The sequence below is a fragment of the Sus scrofa genome, chromosome 5, assembly GCF_000003025.6.
Source record: "Sus scrofa isolate TJ Tabasco breed Duroc chromosome 5, Sscrofa11.1, whole genome shotgun sequence".
Lineage (NCBI taxonomy): Eukaryota > Metazoa > Chordata > Mammalia > Artiodactyla > Suidae > Sus > Sus scrofa.
In genome coordinates this window covers 66,866,476-66,885,727 of record NC_010447.5, presented here as the reverse complement: position 1 = coordinate 66,885,727, position 19,252 = coordinate 66,866,476, and the positions used below count along the sequence as shown (strand labels likewise).

Here is a 19,252-nt window from a genome sequence, read left to right as displayed (position 1 = left end):
CTGGGTGCCTGCTGTGTAGATGGGGAAACAGGCTTATTCCTGGTCAAGGGGAGAAGCAGGGACAGAGTGTGAATCCAGGCCTGACTCCCAGTCCTATGCTTCCCACCACGACTCCCATGGGTCCCAGCCTGAGGCAGGGAGACCACTGTGGCGGGACCCCCTCTCGCCGTCCTCCCCGGCTTGTGCTTCTCTGTGCCTGCGGGGGAAGCACAATGGGGCTTCTCACCTCCGCTGTGCAGACGGAGGATGAGGCCCACAGAGGGAGGGGGGCTGCCGGGGCCGCCTCTGAGGGGCGGCAAAGGGCCGGGTCAGCACCAGCTCCGAGCCCGGGCCTGTGGCTCAGCTCTGCTGCCCCCGAGACGGAAGGGACACACACACATCACAGACTGGAGTCACTCTGGAACAGTGGGACACTGATTGGAAGAGGGTTTCTTCTTTGCTGACTGTCTCATCCCTTCCAGCCCTGAGCAGGGGGCAGGTCCCAGGACACCTCCCAGGAAGGGACCCTGGGAAATATAACTGCCTCTTCTGCAATGAGGCTGGATGACCCTTGCTGTGGCTGTTATACTGTGCAGTGTGTGTTTTGTGTGTGTGTGTGTGTGTGTGTGTGTGTGTCCTCAAGTTGCCAGATGGGGAGTGTCGGGGTCTCCGCCTGGGGTGTGGGTTGCAGGACCCTGGGACCTGTGACTGGCTTTGCCACCAGCTCCTGGGAAAGCAGACATCCCTCTGGGCCCAGCGTCCCTGCCTCATTTGAGGATGAGTGCTTCTCCGGTGGGGGGCGCTGCACCCCAAGGGGGTCCTGATTATGGCTTAAGCCAGAGAACCCCAGGGCCTTGATCCATCAAACGGCCCCTGCAAGGAGTTCCCGTGGCCCCACTGACTCTGCCTAACCCACCTGCCCTTTCACAGACGTCAGCTGGGCAGACGGAGGCTCCTCAGCAACGACTCTGCACCAAGCGCCTACACCGCTCACCTTGGCTGTTCTCCTCTGAGCCGAGCAATCTCAGGAGGCTCAGGGCAGGTGGGCGCATACATTGTCCCTCTTTCAGGCACGTGAAGAAATTGAGGGGAGAGAGAAGAGTGAGCTCAGGACCAGCCAGGAGTTTCAGGATCAAGATTCAAGGCCAGGACTACTGAAGGCCAGTGCGGGCCCTGTCCTGGAATCTCACACCCGGGCTGGGCTTGCTCCACTGCTCCCTTCCACTTTTTATTTTTATTTATTTAATTTATTTTTTTGGCTTTTCTAGGGCTGCACCCGCGGCACATGGAGGTTCCCAGGCTAGGGGTCTAATCGGAGCTGTAGCCACCGGCCTACGCCACAGCCATAGCCACACCAGTTCCGAGCCTCGTCTGCAACCTACACCACAGCTCATGGCAATGTGGGATCATTACCCCACTGAGCGAGGCCAGGGATTGAACCTGCAACCTCACAGTTCCTAGTCGGATTCGTTAACCACTGAGCCACGACGGGAACTCTCCCTTCCACGTTTCAGATGCACCTGTTTTCTTCTAAGGGCCGTCTTATTGCCCTCCGCCCCTCCAGAGGGAAAGAGAACCAGGTGGAAGGCATCGCTCAGCTCCGAAGGGGACCCACCTTCCTCCATTCCATTTTTTTCTCACATTTCAACATCTCTAAGACTGAGATGCATCTCACTGTTTTTTCATTTTTGCCTTTTTAGGACCACACCCACGGCATATGGAGGTTCCCAGGCTAGGGGTCCAGTTGGAGCTATAGCCACCGGCCTACGCCACAGCCACAGCAACGCCAGGTCCGAGCCAAGGCTGCGACCTACACCACAGCTCACGGCAATGCCAGATCCTTAACCCACTGGGAGAGGCCAGGGATTGAACCTTCGTCCTCATAGATACTAGTCAGATTCATTTCCATGGAGCCACGATGGGAACTCCTGCATCTTGCTGTTAATGGCATCTATCTCATGGTTAATGGCATCTCACAGCAGCCTCTTGCCTAGTGGTACAGAGGACACCAGCGTATCTCACAAGTGATGGTATCTTAGATTTGATGACATCCCAGACCACAATAGGCTTTCCAGTTCTCTCAGAGCCTGGCCTATCTCTGGCCATATGAACCAGTGAGGAAATTCCTGGGTCTGGGTCAACAGGATTGTGTCAAGTGAGAGTTTCTGCAAAACAGCTGGCACATATTCTTTCTGCCCCTACAGCATGCTATGAGCCTTGGGTGAGGGTGGTCTCAACTCTGTATAACTAGCTGTGTGACCTAAAGATGGTCCCTTAACCTCTCTGGGCCTAGGTTTCTTCATCTCTCAAATAAGGCAGATGCATTAGACCAGAGGCTCCCAAACTATAACCACCAAGGGCCCCTTTGATTACTGTTTCCCATGGATCTCATGTCTCCCCGATACAGTTGTAATGATTCATTGCTCATTTTTTATTAATCAAAGGCACCAAGAAGAGATTTGGAGATTCTGATGAAACAATATGACTACCCTGAGTAGATCTGACTTTAATGGCTGTAGTGTCTTTATAGAAATCTGTACATTGTCCATCATCCATCAGGCTTGTCAACTCCAGGTTTAGCATCGGGTCTGGAACCACCACCATGGGCAGGTTTGGACAGCACTGGGGACACTTAATCTGCTGGGGGACATGGAACCCATTAAGAATCTGATGAAAAATTAAACACAGTGAGTCCACACCAGTTCTGATGTCCAGAGGAATCAGAAGGTGAGTCAGAGTCACTGGGGTCCCCGATGCTTTCCTGAGTGTCACGCAGTGGCTGCTGGGGACACCGAGTGGGATTTGCCATCAGGAGGAAGAGGATTTCAGGTTGTTCAGGGGGTAGCCTGCTTGGAACCCGGCTGGTTCTTCAGAAAACAATCCTTCCTCTGGGCGGGAGAAGGCAAAGCTGCCTGACATGAAATTGGGTCACCAGAGGGACCTTGGGAGGGAGGGGTCGGCAGGCCTGGGTCTCAGTCCTGGCTGTGCCCCTGACTAAGCATGAGATTGTGCAGATACTTTGCCTCTGGAGCTTCAGTTCCTTCATCCATAAAGTGGCTGGATGAGGAGGTCCTTAGGGGCCTCACATGGGCCACATGTCCCTGTACTACCAGGGGCCAACCAAGCACCAATGCACCTCCAGCAAGATGCTGCTGGTCCAGCAGCTCACGGCCTTCATCAAGCCATTTGCAGATGCCGGGTCAGCAGAAAGAGGAGTGGAAGAGGCTGAGGGAAGGGCTGACGGGGCCGGAGCCAAATGACCCCGCTGAGCCCGGCCAATGGCAATTCGCATAGAGTTGATTCAACACTATTTGGCTCTTTACAAAAACGGGGTTGGTTTTCTGTGGAATATTAAGTACATTTTTCAAAACTGTAGCCTGCAGCTGATCAGCCAGAAAACCCTGCAGAGGGTGAAGCTGCTTCTTACCATCGAGGACACAGGCAGGCCAGGAGGGGCGGGGATGGCGCCCAGGCCGTGTAATTTTAGGAACAGCCTATTTACAGCAAAGAAAGCTGGCCCCCAAATTGCTTGTCATCACGGGGAGAAGGATGAGCCTGAGCGGCCGCACACGCTGGGTCCTGAGAGACCTCAGGCTGCGGACCTGAAGAAAAGCAGGCAGAGTGGCGTTTTCATGCCCCCCCCCCCCCACCAGACCCATCAATGGCATCAGCACTGTCTGGACCAGGACCCTTGGGTCGCTCTGCACTCCTCACTCTCCTGCGGGGACAGGGTGGGCCAGGCGTCCTTTGACCTCACATCCGGCCATCTCGCTGCCTGATGCGGTGCCCGAGTTTTTGGTCCCCCCACCCCACCCTGTATAACCCCCTGCCCTTTGCTCGACCCAGAGCCCGGCATGTGCGCCTTCAGTGCTGACCCACATGATGTCACCACCAGCTGCCAGCACCCGGGACACCCAGCCTAGGCTTGGGCGCGGCCTCAGGCCCTTCCTTAGCCTGATTTTCGGCTTTGTCCTCTGCTACGTCCCTTCCTCCACCCCCAGCCTTCCACTGCTATGAACTAAGTAGCTGCATTTCTCAAAAACACTGCAGGTGCCCAACGAGTATGGCCACGCAGGAGTGGTGGTGGGGGGGGGACTGCCACGGTCCCAGGCCCAGCTCCTTGGTTCCAGGTGAGTCTGGACAAGTCGCAGAGCTGCTCCGGCCTGGGGACCCTCACCCAAGAGGCCTTCCACGGACCTCACGCTGCTCCCTCTGTCCGGCTTCTCCCACCTCTGTCCCCCTCCCCAATGGCTCCTGCTCTGGGCTGCAAGTGGCTCTCAGCGTGAAGCTCCATAAGTACAGTGTAAGTAAAATCCTCTGCCCTGTTTGCCGACAAGTTTCTTTCTTTTTTTTCTTTTTTTTCTTTTTTTTAGGGCTGAACCCGAGGCATATGGAGGTTCCCAGGCTAGGGGTTGAATTGGAGCTGTAGCCGCCGGCCTGCACCATAGCCAGAGCAACTCAGGATCCAAGCCATGTTTGCGACCTACACCACAGCTCACAGCAACACCAGATCCTTAACCTACTATGCGAAGCCAGGGATTGAACCTGCGTCCTCATGGATGCTATTCAGATTTGTTTCTGCTGCACCACGATGGGAACTCTGCTGGCAAGTTATATTTAGAAGGAGTCTGAGTGCCGGAGGGGAACAGACTCTTCTTCTGTCATTAGGCAGCCTCTGGGGGTGGGGGGCAGGGGCTGAGACCCTGCTGTGGCCCTTGGCAGGCCACAGGGAAGGGATGTCCCCCAGCAGATGCTGCAGCACAAAGAGGCTGGGGGGTCCCCGCACTTCAGCACCTTAGGAAGGGGCCCATGGCCATTCGTTCTCGGTTGAGCTGCCCTGGGAGGCAGGCAGAGGCCATGTTCTGCGGGATGCTGGTGCCCAGAGCGAAGGCTTCTACCCTCAGCAGGGAGACAAGCAGAGGCTCCTCCCTCCTGTGGACCCTAGAGGGATGCTGCAGGCACCTTCAGGCCGCCTCGATCCCTGGCTGGCCAGCCCGTGGCCATCATGGCCTCCAGGCTTGGCCTTTGTCTCCAAAGGGATCTCAGGAATTCCCTGGAGGCCACACCCCGCAGGCGTCCAAGGGAGGTGCCAGTGAAGCAGCCAGCACCCCACCCCCCCGCGCCCCACCCACCACCAACCCCAGTGCAGGGTTGAGCTTCTGGAGCAGAAGAAGCTGCTCGCAGCTAGGGAGCCTGCACAGCTCCTGGGAGGAGGCCGGAAAAGTTGTGATTATTAACACAGCCACGTTGCTAATTAAAATAATAAATTAGAGAACAACATTGCAGGCTGATGGGAACTGTGTAGGAAATGGGAGAGGCAAGTAAAGCTTCCCCCAGGCAGCCATGTCGGAAGCTGGGGTCGCATTTTCTTTTTCAGGTCACGAAAGCATTGGCACTTTCGGTTCCTGACCCACAGCTACATCCAAGGGTCACTGCCCCTGCTTCTGAGATGGTCATGATGGGAACTGCACAGTGGGGGTAGGTGATGGAGAAGGGTGGGGGGCGGGCAGGGGCTGAGAGGGCGGTAGGGGTCCAGAGGTGAGGCAGAGCTTAGATACAGGCTATGAGTGTATATCGTGATGCTACTTAAGTTTTGTTTATATTCTTTATGCTCTGCGTGTCTGAATTGCCCACACCATCAAAAAGTAACTAGTTCAACCCTGACTTCTGGGGACAGTTTGGATTCCACGGAGACAGAGTGGTGGGTCTAAGGCCGTGATTAGGAGTCACTGGTCTAGGAAGGTGGGAAGAGCACCAGACTCAGAGTCAGAAACCCCAGAATTAAGAGTTCCCACTGCAGTGCAGTGGGTTAAAAATCTGCCTTCAGAGGCCTGGGTCGCTGTGGAGGTGCAGGTTTGATCCCGGGCCCAGCACATTGGGTTAAAGGATTTGGTGTTGAGATTCAGATTCAGTCCCTGGCTGGGGAACTTCCACATGCCGCAGGAAGAATTAAAAGAAAAGAAAAGAAAACCCAGAATTGACCTAAAACTCTGCCAATCATCTTAGCTGTAGATTTATCACATACAAAGTAGAAAGACGATAATTACAGAGTGGTTGTAGAATCATTTTGGAGCATAAAATGATGTATAATCCTCAAACTGCACTACAAGGGCAGCCTGGGAAACCTTGGTTTAACGTTCTCATCAAACCCTGGGGCCTGGAGCATCATCCCCTCAATCCTGCTCACCTCCGGGAGGAGGGGGCTGCACCCACCATCCCACTGCTTGGGGTTTTCAAACACTTAGGATATGAGATAAACTTGGTGTGTTGTGACCTCCACTAAAAACAAAGCAAAAATGCCAGAAAATAGAAGAGAAAACCTCAGAGTGAATCACACACAGTAAAGGTAGGCTTAGCTTCATGAATGATGCTTCATGAAGCATTTCTTTTCGTTTGTTTGTTTTTTAGGGCTGCACCTGCAGCATAGGGAGGTTCCCAGGCTAGGGGTCCAATTGGAGCTGTAGCCACCGGCCTACCACACAGCCACAGCAACGCTAGATCCGAGCCACCTCTGCAACCTACACCACCGCTCACGGTATCGCCAAATCCTTAACCCATTGAGTGGGGCCAGGGATTGAACCCGCAACCATAGTCGGATTCATTTCCCGTGCGCCACAATGGGAACTCCTCATGAAGCATTTCTTATGCTTCTATGTATTTCTTACATGGGTCATGATCCCCAAAGTCTTAAAGCCAGAGCTCCAGACACAGAAAGCTGCTGGACATGAGCCATGCCCTTCAGCCTAACCGTAAGAGCTACGCCTAACAGCCAAGCACCAAGTGTGTGCCAGAAACTGTGCGAAACGCTTTTCTAAATATTAGTCTTAATTATGAAAGGCTTTCCCATTGAACACAGGACAAGACTGAGACCCAGAAAGATCAAGTGATTTGCCTAATGTTTTAGTCTGCTCAGATTGCCATGATAAAACACCATAGCTGGGTGGCGTCAACAACAGAAACTTATTTCTAGTTCTCACTGTTCTGGAGGCTGAAAGTCCCCCAAAAAAGGCGCTGGTGGATGCAGTTTTGGTGGGAACCTTCTTTGCTCACAGAGGCCTGTCCTCTCGCTGTGTCCTCATGGGGCCTTTCCTCTGCCCAGGGTTATAGGCAGATCCCTCGTCCTCTACTTGTGAGGCCACCAATCCTAATGGATTTGGACCCCACCCTTATGACCTCATTTAACTTTAATTACCTCCCAAAAGCCTTCTCTCCACATCCAGCCACAGTGGGGGTTAGAGCTGTAACAGATGAATCCCACTGGGGCCTCTAATGTTCCCTGGCAAATAGACAAGACAAGGGGAGGGGCTGAATTTGAACCTGAACTTGAGCCTGACTCTTCCCAGGAAGCTCTGCTGCCTCACTAATGCACGCTTACCCCCAAAGACCCTGGGAATGTGCAGAACTCAGAGCTTGGAGGCAATGGGTAACATCACAATTCATGGCCAAGCACTCAGTTTAGGGGTCAGAGTCCCAGGCTCCAGCTCTGGGACTTTGAGCAAATTGCTTTCACCTCATAACATGGGCTCTAACAGAGCTGTTCACAGCCTCGGGGCTCTGGGAGGACTACACAGACAAGGTACTACACAGCCCAGGGGAGGCCTACAATAGCAAGTTCCATGGATGCTGGGAGCCTCCGCCCCAGACACACTCGAGGCGTCTAGGACAGGGCTGGGCACTTAGCATGTTTCATAAACGCCTCAGGGTAGACTCTCAGTTATGATTAACCAGAAGGCCCAGATGTCAGGGCCAGCCTTCCTTCTTACCGTAAGACCTCGGGCAGGATTCTGCACTGGGGGAACCTACGCCCCATCTGTAACATGAAGACAACATGGGTATGGCCAGCAGGGTTGATCGGAGGATTGCAAGGGACAATCCACCGAAGGCCTGCATCCAGGCCTTGCAAGTGCCGGGCATCGTAACCTGCAGGGAGGCCTGGGCTTCCCTATCCTCTGCAGGCGGGTTTTTGCCAGGGTAGCAAGGCGACGTTCAGGGAAGGACCACTGTTCTGGAGAGAAAGGAAGTCTGAGCTTTCACCCCAATCGGTCCGTCAGGTCATCCAGGTCTCCTTCTGCGTCTGCGCAGAGCAGGCAGTGGGCGGGGCTTCAGCGGACAGCAGATGGGGGCTGTCTGGGACCCTTGCTGTCGCTCTGCACAGATTCTGCTGGGAGGGTGGAAGAGGCGGGGACCCCTTTGCTCTGTCGCGTGTTTTAGAAGCGGGGCTTAGGTGGGAGGACCAGCAGATGGATTTGGCTTGTAGGAGGGATCCTTGGGGACAAGGCCCCTCCCTGGGGAATTCTCGTAAATTCCCAAAGGCTTTGTGAGATGCCAACCGTGTGAGGCTGTGCTCTGGCGGGAAGAGGTGGGCGGGGGTCTGCCCCACGTCTACTGAGGGGATTACGGGGGTGGGGGGCCGCCCAGGGGATGGATACCGGCACCCAGAGGCTTGGACCTGTGAAACTGATCATCCCCCACGTGGGGAGGAGGCGTGGCTGAGGGGGGTCCCTGGAAGCAGGGCAGGTCCAGCCAGGCCCCCAGGCAGGAGTATTTTGAACTCTAAGCAGGGGGATCTGCCGGGGTGCTAGTCTGCTCACATGCTTGCTGTCCACCCGCATGCACTGCACCCCCGTCCTCACTGCTCCCAGAACAGCCTGCAAACACACACACACACGACCAGACAGACCTCAGGTCGGCTCTGATGGAAGGAACTGGCAGGTGGTCACCCAGTCTGCCCCCACTGGTGACTCTGGACCCTGGCACAGGCCCACATGCCCAGTTAGGGCCCTTTCAGAGAGGTCTTAGCTGAGCACCTCATGACTTCTGCCCTCCTCTTCTGATGCCCAGCAGTGTGGTCTACACTGACTGCCCACTCCCTCACCTGGGCCCCAGTACTCTCCTGAGAGCACTGCCACCCTGCCCTGCTGACCTCTGCGGGCCACTTTCCAGGCATCCTGTCCCTTTAACACGCTCAACCCCTCGACCTCTGGTTTCTGGGACACTGTCCTCCTGGTTCCCTCCCTTGGCTCTGGCTCCTCCCTCCATCCCCTGGTGACCACTCAGTCCTGGTTTTTGCCCCAAAGTCTCACATCTCCAGAGCTCCCAGCTCAGGGCAATTGGGGATGCTGCTGTCCCTGGACACACCACTGATGGCTGGGTCGCCCCACGTCTCACTCTTGCCTGACATCTCTGGTGTCTCTGGGTAACTCGAACTCACCAGGCTGCCGTCTGACCCCACACTGCTGGCCTTCCTGGGCTCCCAGTGCAGTGAAAGGCTCCTCTGACCTCCCAGGACTCACAGGTTCGGGACACCTCTTCCCTCCCGACCCCATCTGATTAATGACCTAATCTTGTCAGTTTGCCTCCCACATCCTGGGACTCTCTCCGAGCACCTGGATGCCCCCACAGTGCAGGTCACCACTGTCTGTTGTCCTGATCGGGGCAAAGTCTAGAGGGAATGTCCACAGGGGTCATTCCTGGGGTGGACAGTAGTGTGGATTGAATGTGTCCCCACTAAGATGTGTTAAGGTCCTAAGCCCTTATCTGGAAACGTGCCCTTATTTGGAAAGAGGATCTTTGCAGGTCATGAGGGTGGGACGAACGCAGCCTGAGTGGGTCCTTAGGAGAAGAAAAGGCCATGTAAAGGCAGAGACACCAGAAAGAATAGCACGTGATGACAGAGATAGGGCTGCCGGCCAAGGGCTGCCCAGGCTCGCCACCACCAGGCACTCACAAGAGGCAAGGAAGGTCCTATGGGGAACCTCAGAGGGAGCTCGGCCCTGCTGACACTTGGTTTTGAACTTCAGGCCTCCAGAGCTGTGAGCCAATACATTTCTGGTGTTTTAAGCCTTTATGACTTCTGCTCTTTTATTAGGCACCCCAGGAACCCAATGCAGTGAATGTGGACAATTTTTATTTCCTTCTTTATATTTTTCAGTATTTCAGAGATTATCTGCAGTGGATACCTAAGACTTTTGTGATCAAGAGAAACATACTTAAAAAAAAAAAAAAAGCCTCACCCAGCAGGAATCCTAAACACCCCACTGGATTTATCTCTGAGAACTGAAACCATCGACGCCCACACAGCATCCTGAGCACATCAGCTTGGATTTCTGATTCCACGGTCTTCAACCACACGACTTCACTATTCCAGGAAGCGCTTGCCCAGGCAGATAAAAGTTGCAAATAAAGTAAGTTTATTGTTCATTTCAGGAACTCTGCAAAGAGCATTTCAATAGACGGCCAACAGTTCCACTTTTGAATAGATAGCATCAAATGTCTACTCTCCAAGACTCTTGCCTTGCTGGGTCCACCAATCCGAAACTACTGCAGCACGATCCTTCCCAGTCAGTATCAAGCGATTTCATTCATCTGATTGAAAGGCCCCCAAATGCAGACTTGGCCCATGTTGCCTCTGCCTTTCTGAGGTGCATCTGAGAGCACATCCCAGGCTGTGGCAAGCAGGAAGCACAGCTCTGCCTTAACAGCAGCGTGATCTGGCAGCCTCTTTAGGCTTTCTACCTCTAAGACATCCAAGATGCTGCATTTATTGAGTGCCTTCTGTGTGCAGACACGGTATTAGCACGTCACATAACACCATTTCAGAGCATCTGCTAAACACACTATTAAAAGATAACTGAGGCACATCAAACATTTTCAGTTGATTTGAGCAAAATTTGATTTGAACCAGGCAATATCCCATCTTGCAGATGAAAAGGAGCTTCTAGAGCCATGCAACATGAAAGACTTTTAGAGGCAGAAGGGAGTGGGAACGTGGATGGTATATTAGGCAAAAAATCGGGTCAGTCATTGCAGAGTAACTTTCCTTCAGCTGCGGACATGGACTTGGCCAACGTGGGTGAGCTGCCTGTGGTCACGTGACTGGTAAACAGCCGAGCCTGACCACAGACCGAGCCCTCATCGGTCCCTTCAAATTCAGTGAGACCTTCATACAAAACCCACATTCCAGAGTCTGGCTATTTTGTGCACCTGATGGTTTTCTGCTCCCAGTTACCCGGGCAACCACCTCAAGTGGACAGACGCCTCTCCTCCTGGACCAACTGGCCTGGGCTGGTTCCCGAGGGGAGGGCTACAGGGACCATGCCCAAAGCATAGAGGTGGCACTGCCCCCACCCCACCCCCACCCCCAGGACTTGCGTTTCTCTGCCTTGGGCCTGGAGAATGTGAGCCATGAGAGGCAAATGGGCTTTGGAGGAAAAACAAGCCGTGATTTCAGGCTGTCACATTTCTCACCAGGCACAGAGGCTGCAAGTTAGCGGGCAGGGAGGAGTTGGCCCCTGGGCACTGAGGCTGGCACACAAAGCTCGTTGCTACGCTTATGCGGCCTCCGCTCAGATGCTGTGCCCCACAGACTCCACGCCAACCTGCAGGCCGAGGCTTTTGTTTCCCCTCAGGAGCACATGTACACATTTGCCTGAAGTGGGCAGAGTATGCCCATGGGTGGTCTTTGATTTGGAAAAAAGCAACTCCAGAGCAATGACTCATGAAACACAAAGATGGGTTGACTCACACAGTGCTGGGAAAGGCGGGTGCACACCGGGTTCACTTACCCAGAAGAAGAAGTTGAAGACAAAGAGTAAGTACTTCAGGTAGACGGTCAGCCAGTCGTCCTGCTCGGCCTTGTAATGGGCCATGGCTGCTGAGCCTGCAAAGAAGACACACGTGTGGCCAGGGGGTCCCAGAGGCAGCCCAGAGCCAGGCTCCTCTGTGAGCTTGGGGGTGTGCAATGTGGAGCAAAGAGCAGGGAAACACAAAGGCCATTAGATGCACAATGGAAGTGAACTAGGCAGAATTTTCTAGAACCATGGATCTTGGTTTGGCCTCTTTCTTTCTTTCTTTCTTTCTTTCTTTTTTTTTTTTTTTTTTTTTTGCTTTTTAGGGTTGCTCTCATGGCATATGGAGGTTCCTAGGCTAGGGGTCCAATCGGAGCTGTAGCCCGGATCCTTAACCCACTGAGCGAGGCCAGGGATCGAACCTGTGTTGTCATGGATGCTAGTCAGATTTGTTTCCGCTGAGCCGTGACGGGAATTCTGGTTTGGACTTTTCAATGCAAGTCCAACCTACAGGCCTTCCTACTGACTTTGTAGTGTCCTGTTGTGTTCTTGTTTTCTCCCTGAGGCATCAGGGTTGCAGGACACAAGTTCACCTGCCCTGTACACCGCCCCCTACCCCCTACTCTGTGTGCCTGCTTCGCAGTGGAACCCTGCATCTTTGAACAGGATCTCTATAGGCCCAGATGAGGCTTGAGCCCCAAATCAGAGCATCCGTGTTGGGAAAGGCCTTGACAATCCCCAGGCCATCTCCTGCACTTCAACATTCCTAAGGAGGAAGCAGGTCAGCAGGCTGAGCGGTTCAGCAGGAGGAAAACAGGAGCCCTGCAGTCTGACGCCCTGGGTTCAGATCCTGATCTGTCACCAGATCTGTGAGAACAGGGGTAGTTCTGTGACCTCTCATGCTCAGGGCCCCCATCATCACGGAGAAAATGATGATGCCAAGGGCAGGGCTGTCCTGCAGGTTAAATGGGATGCTCTACGCGAGGGGCTGACCCCAGTCCCCGGCACAGGGTGAGGGCTCAAAACCACTGGCTACTATTATTACATGTGGCGGGGATTAGAACCAGAACTCCAGCCCTAGTCTTTGTCCCAGAACTGTGCTCCTTCCCCCTGTCCTGATGCCTGCTTTCGGGGAACCATGACGTCAGTGGGGTGAGAAGGTGAAGGTTCACTGTGCCCCGTGATCCTGTCTGCAGCTGAATCCCAGCAGCAGCTTCTGCAGGCCCTTCTCTCCCCGGGCTCCTTGTCCCCTGAACACCTGCATGCATGCAGGTGTGCACTGTAGCTGCTCCTTAGGAGCCCCCCAGCCCCCCTTGGTGGACAGTTTTTTTTTTTTTTTTTTTGACCTGCCCACGGCATGTGGAGTTCCAGGTACCAGGGATCAGGTTGGATCCACAGCTGCAGCAACGCCAGAGCCTTTAACCCACTAAGCCAAGGCCAGGGATTGAACCTACTTCCTGGTGCTGCAGAGATGCCACTGATCCCCTTGTGCCACAGGGGGACCTCCTGGGGGGACCCTTTTTATTCCAGACCCAGAGCAAGGAGGCCTTGGTTCTGCCCACCTCCATCTCCTCCTCCCCCATTCCCCCCCATCCAGCCGGGCCCTTCCCCTCCCCCCGACCCCCTCTCCACGGCTGGTGCCGCCCAGCCCAGATTACTTCCTCCCGGGCCACTGCTCTGCGTTTTATTTCAAGCTCACGGGCTCCTGAGACAGGGAGAGAGGAAGGGAGAAAAGAAGAGGTGGCTGTCTTATTTGGGATTTCTATTTGCAGACCTTGAAGAAGGTAATTTAAGACTTTGTCTTCTTGTTAAAAAAAGACAAAACCCATTTTTCTCTGATGGAGTCGGAGAGATAGGGTGGTGGGGAAAAAAAATACAGAAGGAGAAAAAAGGAAGCCTATAAAAAAAAGTCTAAAAAAACGGTGATAGATGGGGTTGGCAGGCTGCTGGACAGGGAGCTATTACACGGGAAGCCCTGACAAGGGATGCTCCGGCCACTGGGCTGCAGGTAAATTGACTGTTTAGGGCCCAGCCTCTCCCGTCTGCATCTCTTCTCCCTTTGCCTGGCCCTCCGCTCCCAACCGGAGCCCACTGGGCTCACACACCAGAACCTTCTCTAGACCCTCAACCAACAAGTCAGGATCCTCTGAAGGAAAGTGTATTTTTAAAAGGGACATTCAGGAGCTCCCTGATGGCCTAGTGGTTAAGGATTGGGCATATTGTCACTGCTGTGGCTCAGGTTTGATTCCTGGCCTGGGAACTTCTGCCTGCAACAGGTATGGCCAAACAAAAAAGGAGGCGTTCAGGCAGATGACAGACGACAGCATTTAACAAAAAGAAACACATCTCTAAGGGTAAGGTTTCAGCCATCGGTGGCAGAGAAGACAGAACACAGAGCATCGGGGCCAGCGGGAACCTCAGGGCTCACTTAATTTAACATCTTTCAGAAGGGATGCGGAAGTTCGCATACGTCGGGGTTAAGACAGACGTCATTAAATGATCTCTCTCTCGAGTCACATGACTAATTGGCGGTGGCAGTTTCCTGCCCCCCCCCACCCCGTTCAGGGCTCCTTCCCCCACTGCACCCCCACTGGACACAGGGCCCTAAAGAAGTGTCAGAAGCAGTTTGGAACCAGATGCCTAGATGTGCAACCGGGCCTTGTCATTTCTCCACTGTGTGTCTTTGGGCAAGTTACTTGACCTCTCCGTGCTTGTAGCTTCTTGAAGGTACATGTTTGAATAGTCTATTGCCCATGGCTGACTTTACCCTGATGTGGTAGAGGGAGCGGTGGGGACAAAGGTCTGTGAAAGCATGTGAGAAGAGACACTGCAGATGGGGTGGGACTCACCGCTGCCATAGGGTCCTAGAGACGTCTGTGGGTACAAAGAGGTGACTGCGCCTCCCCAAGCCCCACTTCAGCCAAGGATGTCTTTTCTTTAGCCTCCTAACTGCCTGCAAGGTCATCTCCTCTTTGGCCTCATTGCCTGCCTGCTGCCTCCTCCCTTAGGGCCTGGCCTGGCTGCCCTTGCTTCTGACGCTCCAGCCCCTTGCTGCTTCGCCAGGTGCTCCCGGCTCAGGGAGATCCTAGCCTCTCCGAAGGCAGCTGTCCCGTCTTCTCTAGCTGACCGAGTACCCACTGATCACAGCAGTTTGCCTGGGTCCTTATCAGTACCTTTCTTCTGTTGCTAACAGGCTGAATAACTGGACTCCTGGCTCAGCCCCTTAGCAGCTGCCTAGGGTTGAGGCAAGCAGCTCCCCTTCCCTGGGGGTCTGTTTCCCCATTTGAGGGGTGGGGCAGTGGTTCCTAGGAGCACCAGACTCTGGAGGGCTGGTGGCCACGGATGCTCAGCGCCATGCCCAGGGTGTCAGGCCCTGGGGGTCCAACTCAGGTTTGGGTAGGACTGAGGGACTTCTTGGAACCCTGGATTTACAGGGCTGAACCTGGACAATCTGGGCAAAGTGGGGGCATTGGTCACCCTCCCAGATGCTGCCACCGCTGCTGGTCTTGGGACCACACTTGGAGTCTGTGGCTTCAAAGCCCCTTCGAGTTCTTCAAGTCCATGGCCCCCTGCACTGCAATTACCCTTTGCATCTGAGCAGATGTACATGAGCCAGTGGGGGTAGGGGTGGAGCACCAGGGTGGGCGTGTCCTCTGCACAAAATCCACATTTAGGACATAGATTTCCCAGACAGCTTGGTGATGCAGTCTTAGGATGCTGGGCCTCCAGGCCAAGGCTCTGGCTGCAGAACAAAGCTGGGGTTCGGGGGGGCCAGTAGGCCCATGGGTTCAGGCTCTAGGACATCTCAGAAATACAGTGTCCAAGGCCTTGATAGTGAGGTGATGGATTTGGGGATGCTCTCAGGCCAGATGCACAAGGTCATGGGCTCAGCCTTGGGGATCCCTGTCTCTTCAATGGCTTCTCCCCACCCCTCCAAGTGCAGAGAAGGTGGGGCACAGGCAGACAGAGCCCAGTGGCCGGCCAGAGGCGCTGGGAGTCCCGGTGGGCAGGGCAGGGCTGGCCAGGCTGAGAGAGCAGAGAGGAGTGGACCACGCTGGGCAGTGGGTGGCGGGTAGCAGGGGGCAGGCACTTCACTCATTCAACAAACATGCCATGAGTCCCCACCGTGCGCCGGGAGCCCTACTTAGAACTGCTAGAGTTGGTCCTTAGGAGCTCACAGTGGCGCAGGCACAGACGTAGCCTCAGGTCCCTGGTGGGGGCCGAGAGGATGTGGCCTTGGTTCTGCCAGCCTAGGATGGGGTGCAGTGGGAAGGCTTTTAACCTAGTCCTTGAGGACAGGCAGGGTTTCTGCAGGCCAAAAAGAAAGGGAGGCTGCTCACCCTACAGGGGACAGTGTGAGCAAAGGCTGGACCCAGTGGCTGCAGAAGAGGCGAGACAGTCAGGCCAGGGCCAGGGGACAATCCTGCTGGTTTCACTTAGCGTGACTTCTCCCTTCCCCCACCCTGTCCACTCCCGGGAGCTCCCCAACCTCATTCTCTGCCTGTTCCCATTAGCACAAGCTCAGGCTGGGAGTGCCCTGACGCTCCATTCCCTAAGGGGGGCGCTCCCCATACCTGGGGGTGGGGGAATGGGCTTGGCGATTCTACAGTAAAAACAAAGCCCAGGCCCACCCACCGCTTCAGTTAAATAAGTGCCCCTTTCCTCCTCTGGGTTCTTGGTCAGCAAGAGGCCAGGCCTGTGTGATGGTCAGAGCTGGAAAGGGAAATAGAGTCTAAGTGGCTTCACGTGCAACTTAGTTTCAGCTTCAAGTGAGCCCTGGTTGCAGCTCCCCCCGCCCCTGGCCCGCCGCCCCGTGTGTATCCTTCTCTGTCCCCATCTCCTACTTAATTTCCATGTGCCTGACCTATTCCTGGTGTGTGGACAGTCCCTCTGAAGGGGTCAGAACGGGGCCTCTGGAAGGAGCTGAGACGTCCCTGGCTTGGCCCCCTTGAGAACCGAGGTAGCTGAGCCCCAGGCCTGAGCTGGGGGTCACACTGCAGCCAAGAGACCCTTGCATAAAGGACACGACGTGGGTGCCCCGGGAGAATACACCGGTCAGAGCCCGTGTGTCCGAGAGCGGGGGAGACAGTCTCGCGGTCTCTGTACCTGAGCCCACCTGCCCACGAGAGGATGGCACTTCGATGGCTGTGACAGGAGACCCTATCCAAGGGGACCAGGAAGAAGTCACCTGCAGAAAATAAAGACCTTATGTTAACAAAGTAGATTGGTTCAGACGGGACAGTCATTTTAAAAGAAAGGGGATACAAACATTACTATTTCACTAAGGGTGATATTAAGATGAAGCTCAAAAGTATGAGAACTTATTAACTAACCACTGGTGGAAGGAGGCAGGGTAAGAAAGATAGAGAATTATACTCTCTGTAGAAATACAGGGAGGTAAATTTGAGATTATACATTGGAAGGCAACTGAGTTGAAGGCCTTTACCAAGGATTATCCTAGAAGCAGCGTAGATGACACGAGGAAAGAGCTCCTTAGGTTTCTACTGACCATGCTTAAGTCTGAACTTATAAAATATATATTTGGACATTATTTTTCCTAGTCTTCTCTTTCTTTCTAAAGCCAAATGGTTTAGCAGGTGATACAGCAGAGCCTGGGGTTGGGGAATGAGCATTCTCTGAAATGAATTCTGAAAATCACCCATGGATCCTGGATGTCTGAAGCGAGAACCAGGCATGTGGCTGGTTGACTTCTGGTGGCTCTGCAAGGCCACGACAGAAACTGTGGTGTCTAAGAAGGTCAAGGGCTGGCCAGCCTGGCCACTCTTAGTTCCAGGCAATGGCCCAGGCTGCCCATCAGCATGGGAGAGGAGGCCGATGGTGAGATGTGACACCCTAAACCTACCCAGGAAAATCACCGCCCCTCTGAAATAAGACCACGGGTTTTGATTGTGATACACTGGGTCTCAAAAGCACCTTTTAAAAAGAACAATGCGTTGTCATCAAAGGTACTTATTGCTCCCACTAAAGCCAGCTTAATTATAGTGAAGAATACAGTCTATAATTTTTCCCACACTCAGAGATGGAGCTATATTATAATTTCCCTGATCTTCTTGAATGAATGGGTCTACACTTTCCAACCAAAAAAAGTTGCTCTTTTTGTCACCCTCATGGTCACATGTGTGAGGCCCTGTCCAGGGGGTGCTCCTGGCCATCACCCCCAGGGAAGGCTGGTGGTCGGCCCGAGAGGGACTTGGTTGCAGGGAATGTGTGCTCCTGGACCCGGGAGGGACAGGCACGAGGCTGGTCCTCCTCTTCATGATGCCCAGAGAGTGATGCCAGGATGTCCGCTAATGGACATTCCCCTGGGTGGTCACAAATGCTCTGTGGTGTCTGCAGAGGCATCGGCAGACAGGGGAGGGCAGAGCCCAGGTGTCAAGGGACCTAAATCAGGATGTCCCTCACTACCTACCAGCCCCTTGGGCAGGTCACTGCCCCTCTGTATGCTTCGGTCTCTTTATCTGCACAATGAGGAAGCTGGTGCGCTAGCAGGACATTCTTTTAAGTATGTTTTCTTACAGAGCCTCAACATACAAAACAGATGAAGTGCAGCTTCTCTGGCAGAAGGGATGTGTGACGCCCCCTCCCTTCATTCACGGCCACTCGATCTCTGTCTCCACCTCCCCCACTCACCCTAAAGCCGGAACCACAAGGGAACAAGCTCCCAGGCTCTCTGAGACCAGGACGCAGGCATAAGTTTCTTTCTTCTTCAACTGCATCCCATCACCCTGCACTGTCCACAGTCAGATGGGCCAGGGAGAGCTGCGGAGACTACAGCATGGGTGTCTATATCGTAGACCCACAAGCTCTTTTTAGAACTGAAAGTGACCTCCGAGATCTTCCGAGAAGCCCTTCATGTGATAGATGGTTCCGCTTGTGCTGGGCCCCCCGGCCTCGACTCCATCCTACTTTCTTTCTTTCTTTTCTTTTTTGTCTGTTTAGGGCCAAACCCGTGGCATATGGAGGTTCTGAGGCTAGGGATCGAATTGGCGCTACAGCTCCTGGCCTACACCACAGCCACTGCGACACTGGATTGGAGCCGCATCTGTGACTTACACCACAGGACACGGCAACCCCGGATCCTTAACCCACTGAGCGAGGCCAGGGATCAAACCTGCGTCCAAATGGAGACTAGTTGGGTTCATTCACCACTGAGCTACAATGGGAACTCCCTTTTTTTTTTTTTTTTTTTTTTACTGTGGCAAAATACACATAACAACACAAAGTTTACCACTGTCACCATCTTAAAGTGTACATGTCACTGACATTAAGCACACTCACAGCCATCACCAGCATCTGGCTGCAGAACTTTTCATGTCCCCAAATGGAAATCTTGTCCCCCTTTAGTCCCTCCTCACTCCCCTTCTCCCTGCAGCTCCTGGAAACCACTAATCTGCTTTCTGTCTCTGTGGATTTGCCTATTCTGGATATTTCTCTTTTTTGAAATTTTGCTACACCTGTGGCATGTGGAAGTTCCGAGGCCAGGGGTCAAACCTGTGCCACAGAAGTGAGCATGCCTGATCTTTAACTGCTAGGCCACCAGGAAGCTCCTCTTCGGGGTATTGCATATCACTAGAATCATACAGTGGGCTGTTTTCTGGGTCTGGCGCCTTTCACTTAGCCTCATGGGTTCAAGGTCCAGATTCTGGTAGGCATTTCAGTACCTCACCCCTTTTCATAGCTGAGTA

General features: G+C 53.9%; 1 protein-coding gene across 4 annotated transcripts in view; it reads right to left on the bottom strand.

Annotated features, from left to right (window-relative positions):
* TSPAN11 (tetraspanin 11) overlaps positions 1 to 19,252 on the bottom strand; it is a 58,808-nt gene that overhangs the window by 25,883 nt on the left and 13,673 nt on the right. For 2 of the 4 annotated variants that reach the window (XM_021092451.1, XM_021092450.1), the window contains exons 2-3: positions 16,653 to 16,734; positions 11,544 to 11,638 (exon numbers count right to left, since the gene is read on the bottom strand). In XM_021092451.1, coding sequence (XP_020948110.1) covers positions 11,544 to 11,638; positions 16,653 to 16,734 — 177 coding nt within the window. The remainder of the gene's footprint in view (positions 1 to 11,543; positions 11,639 to 16,652; positions 16,735 to 19,252) is intronic. The other 2 variants (XM_021092452.1, XM_021092453.1) reach the window with 2 other exon arrangements.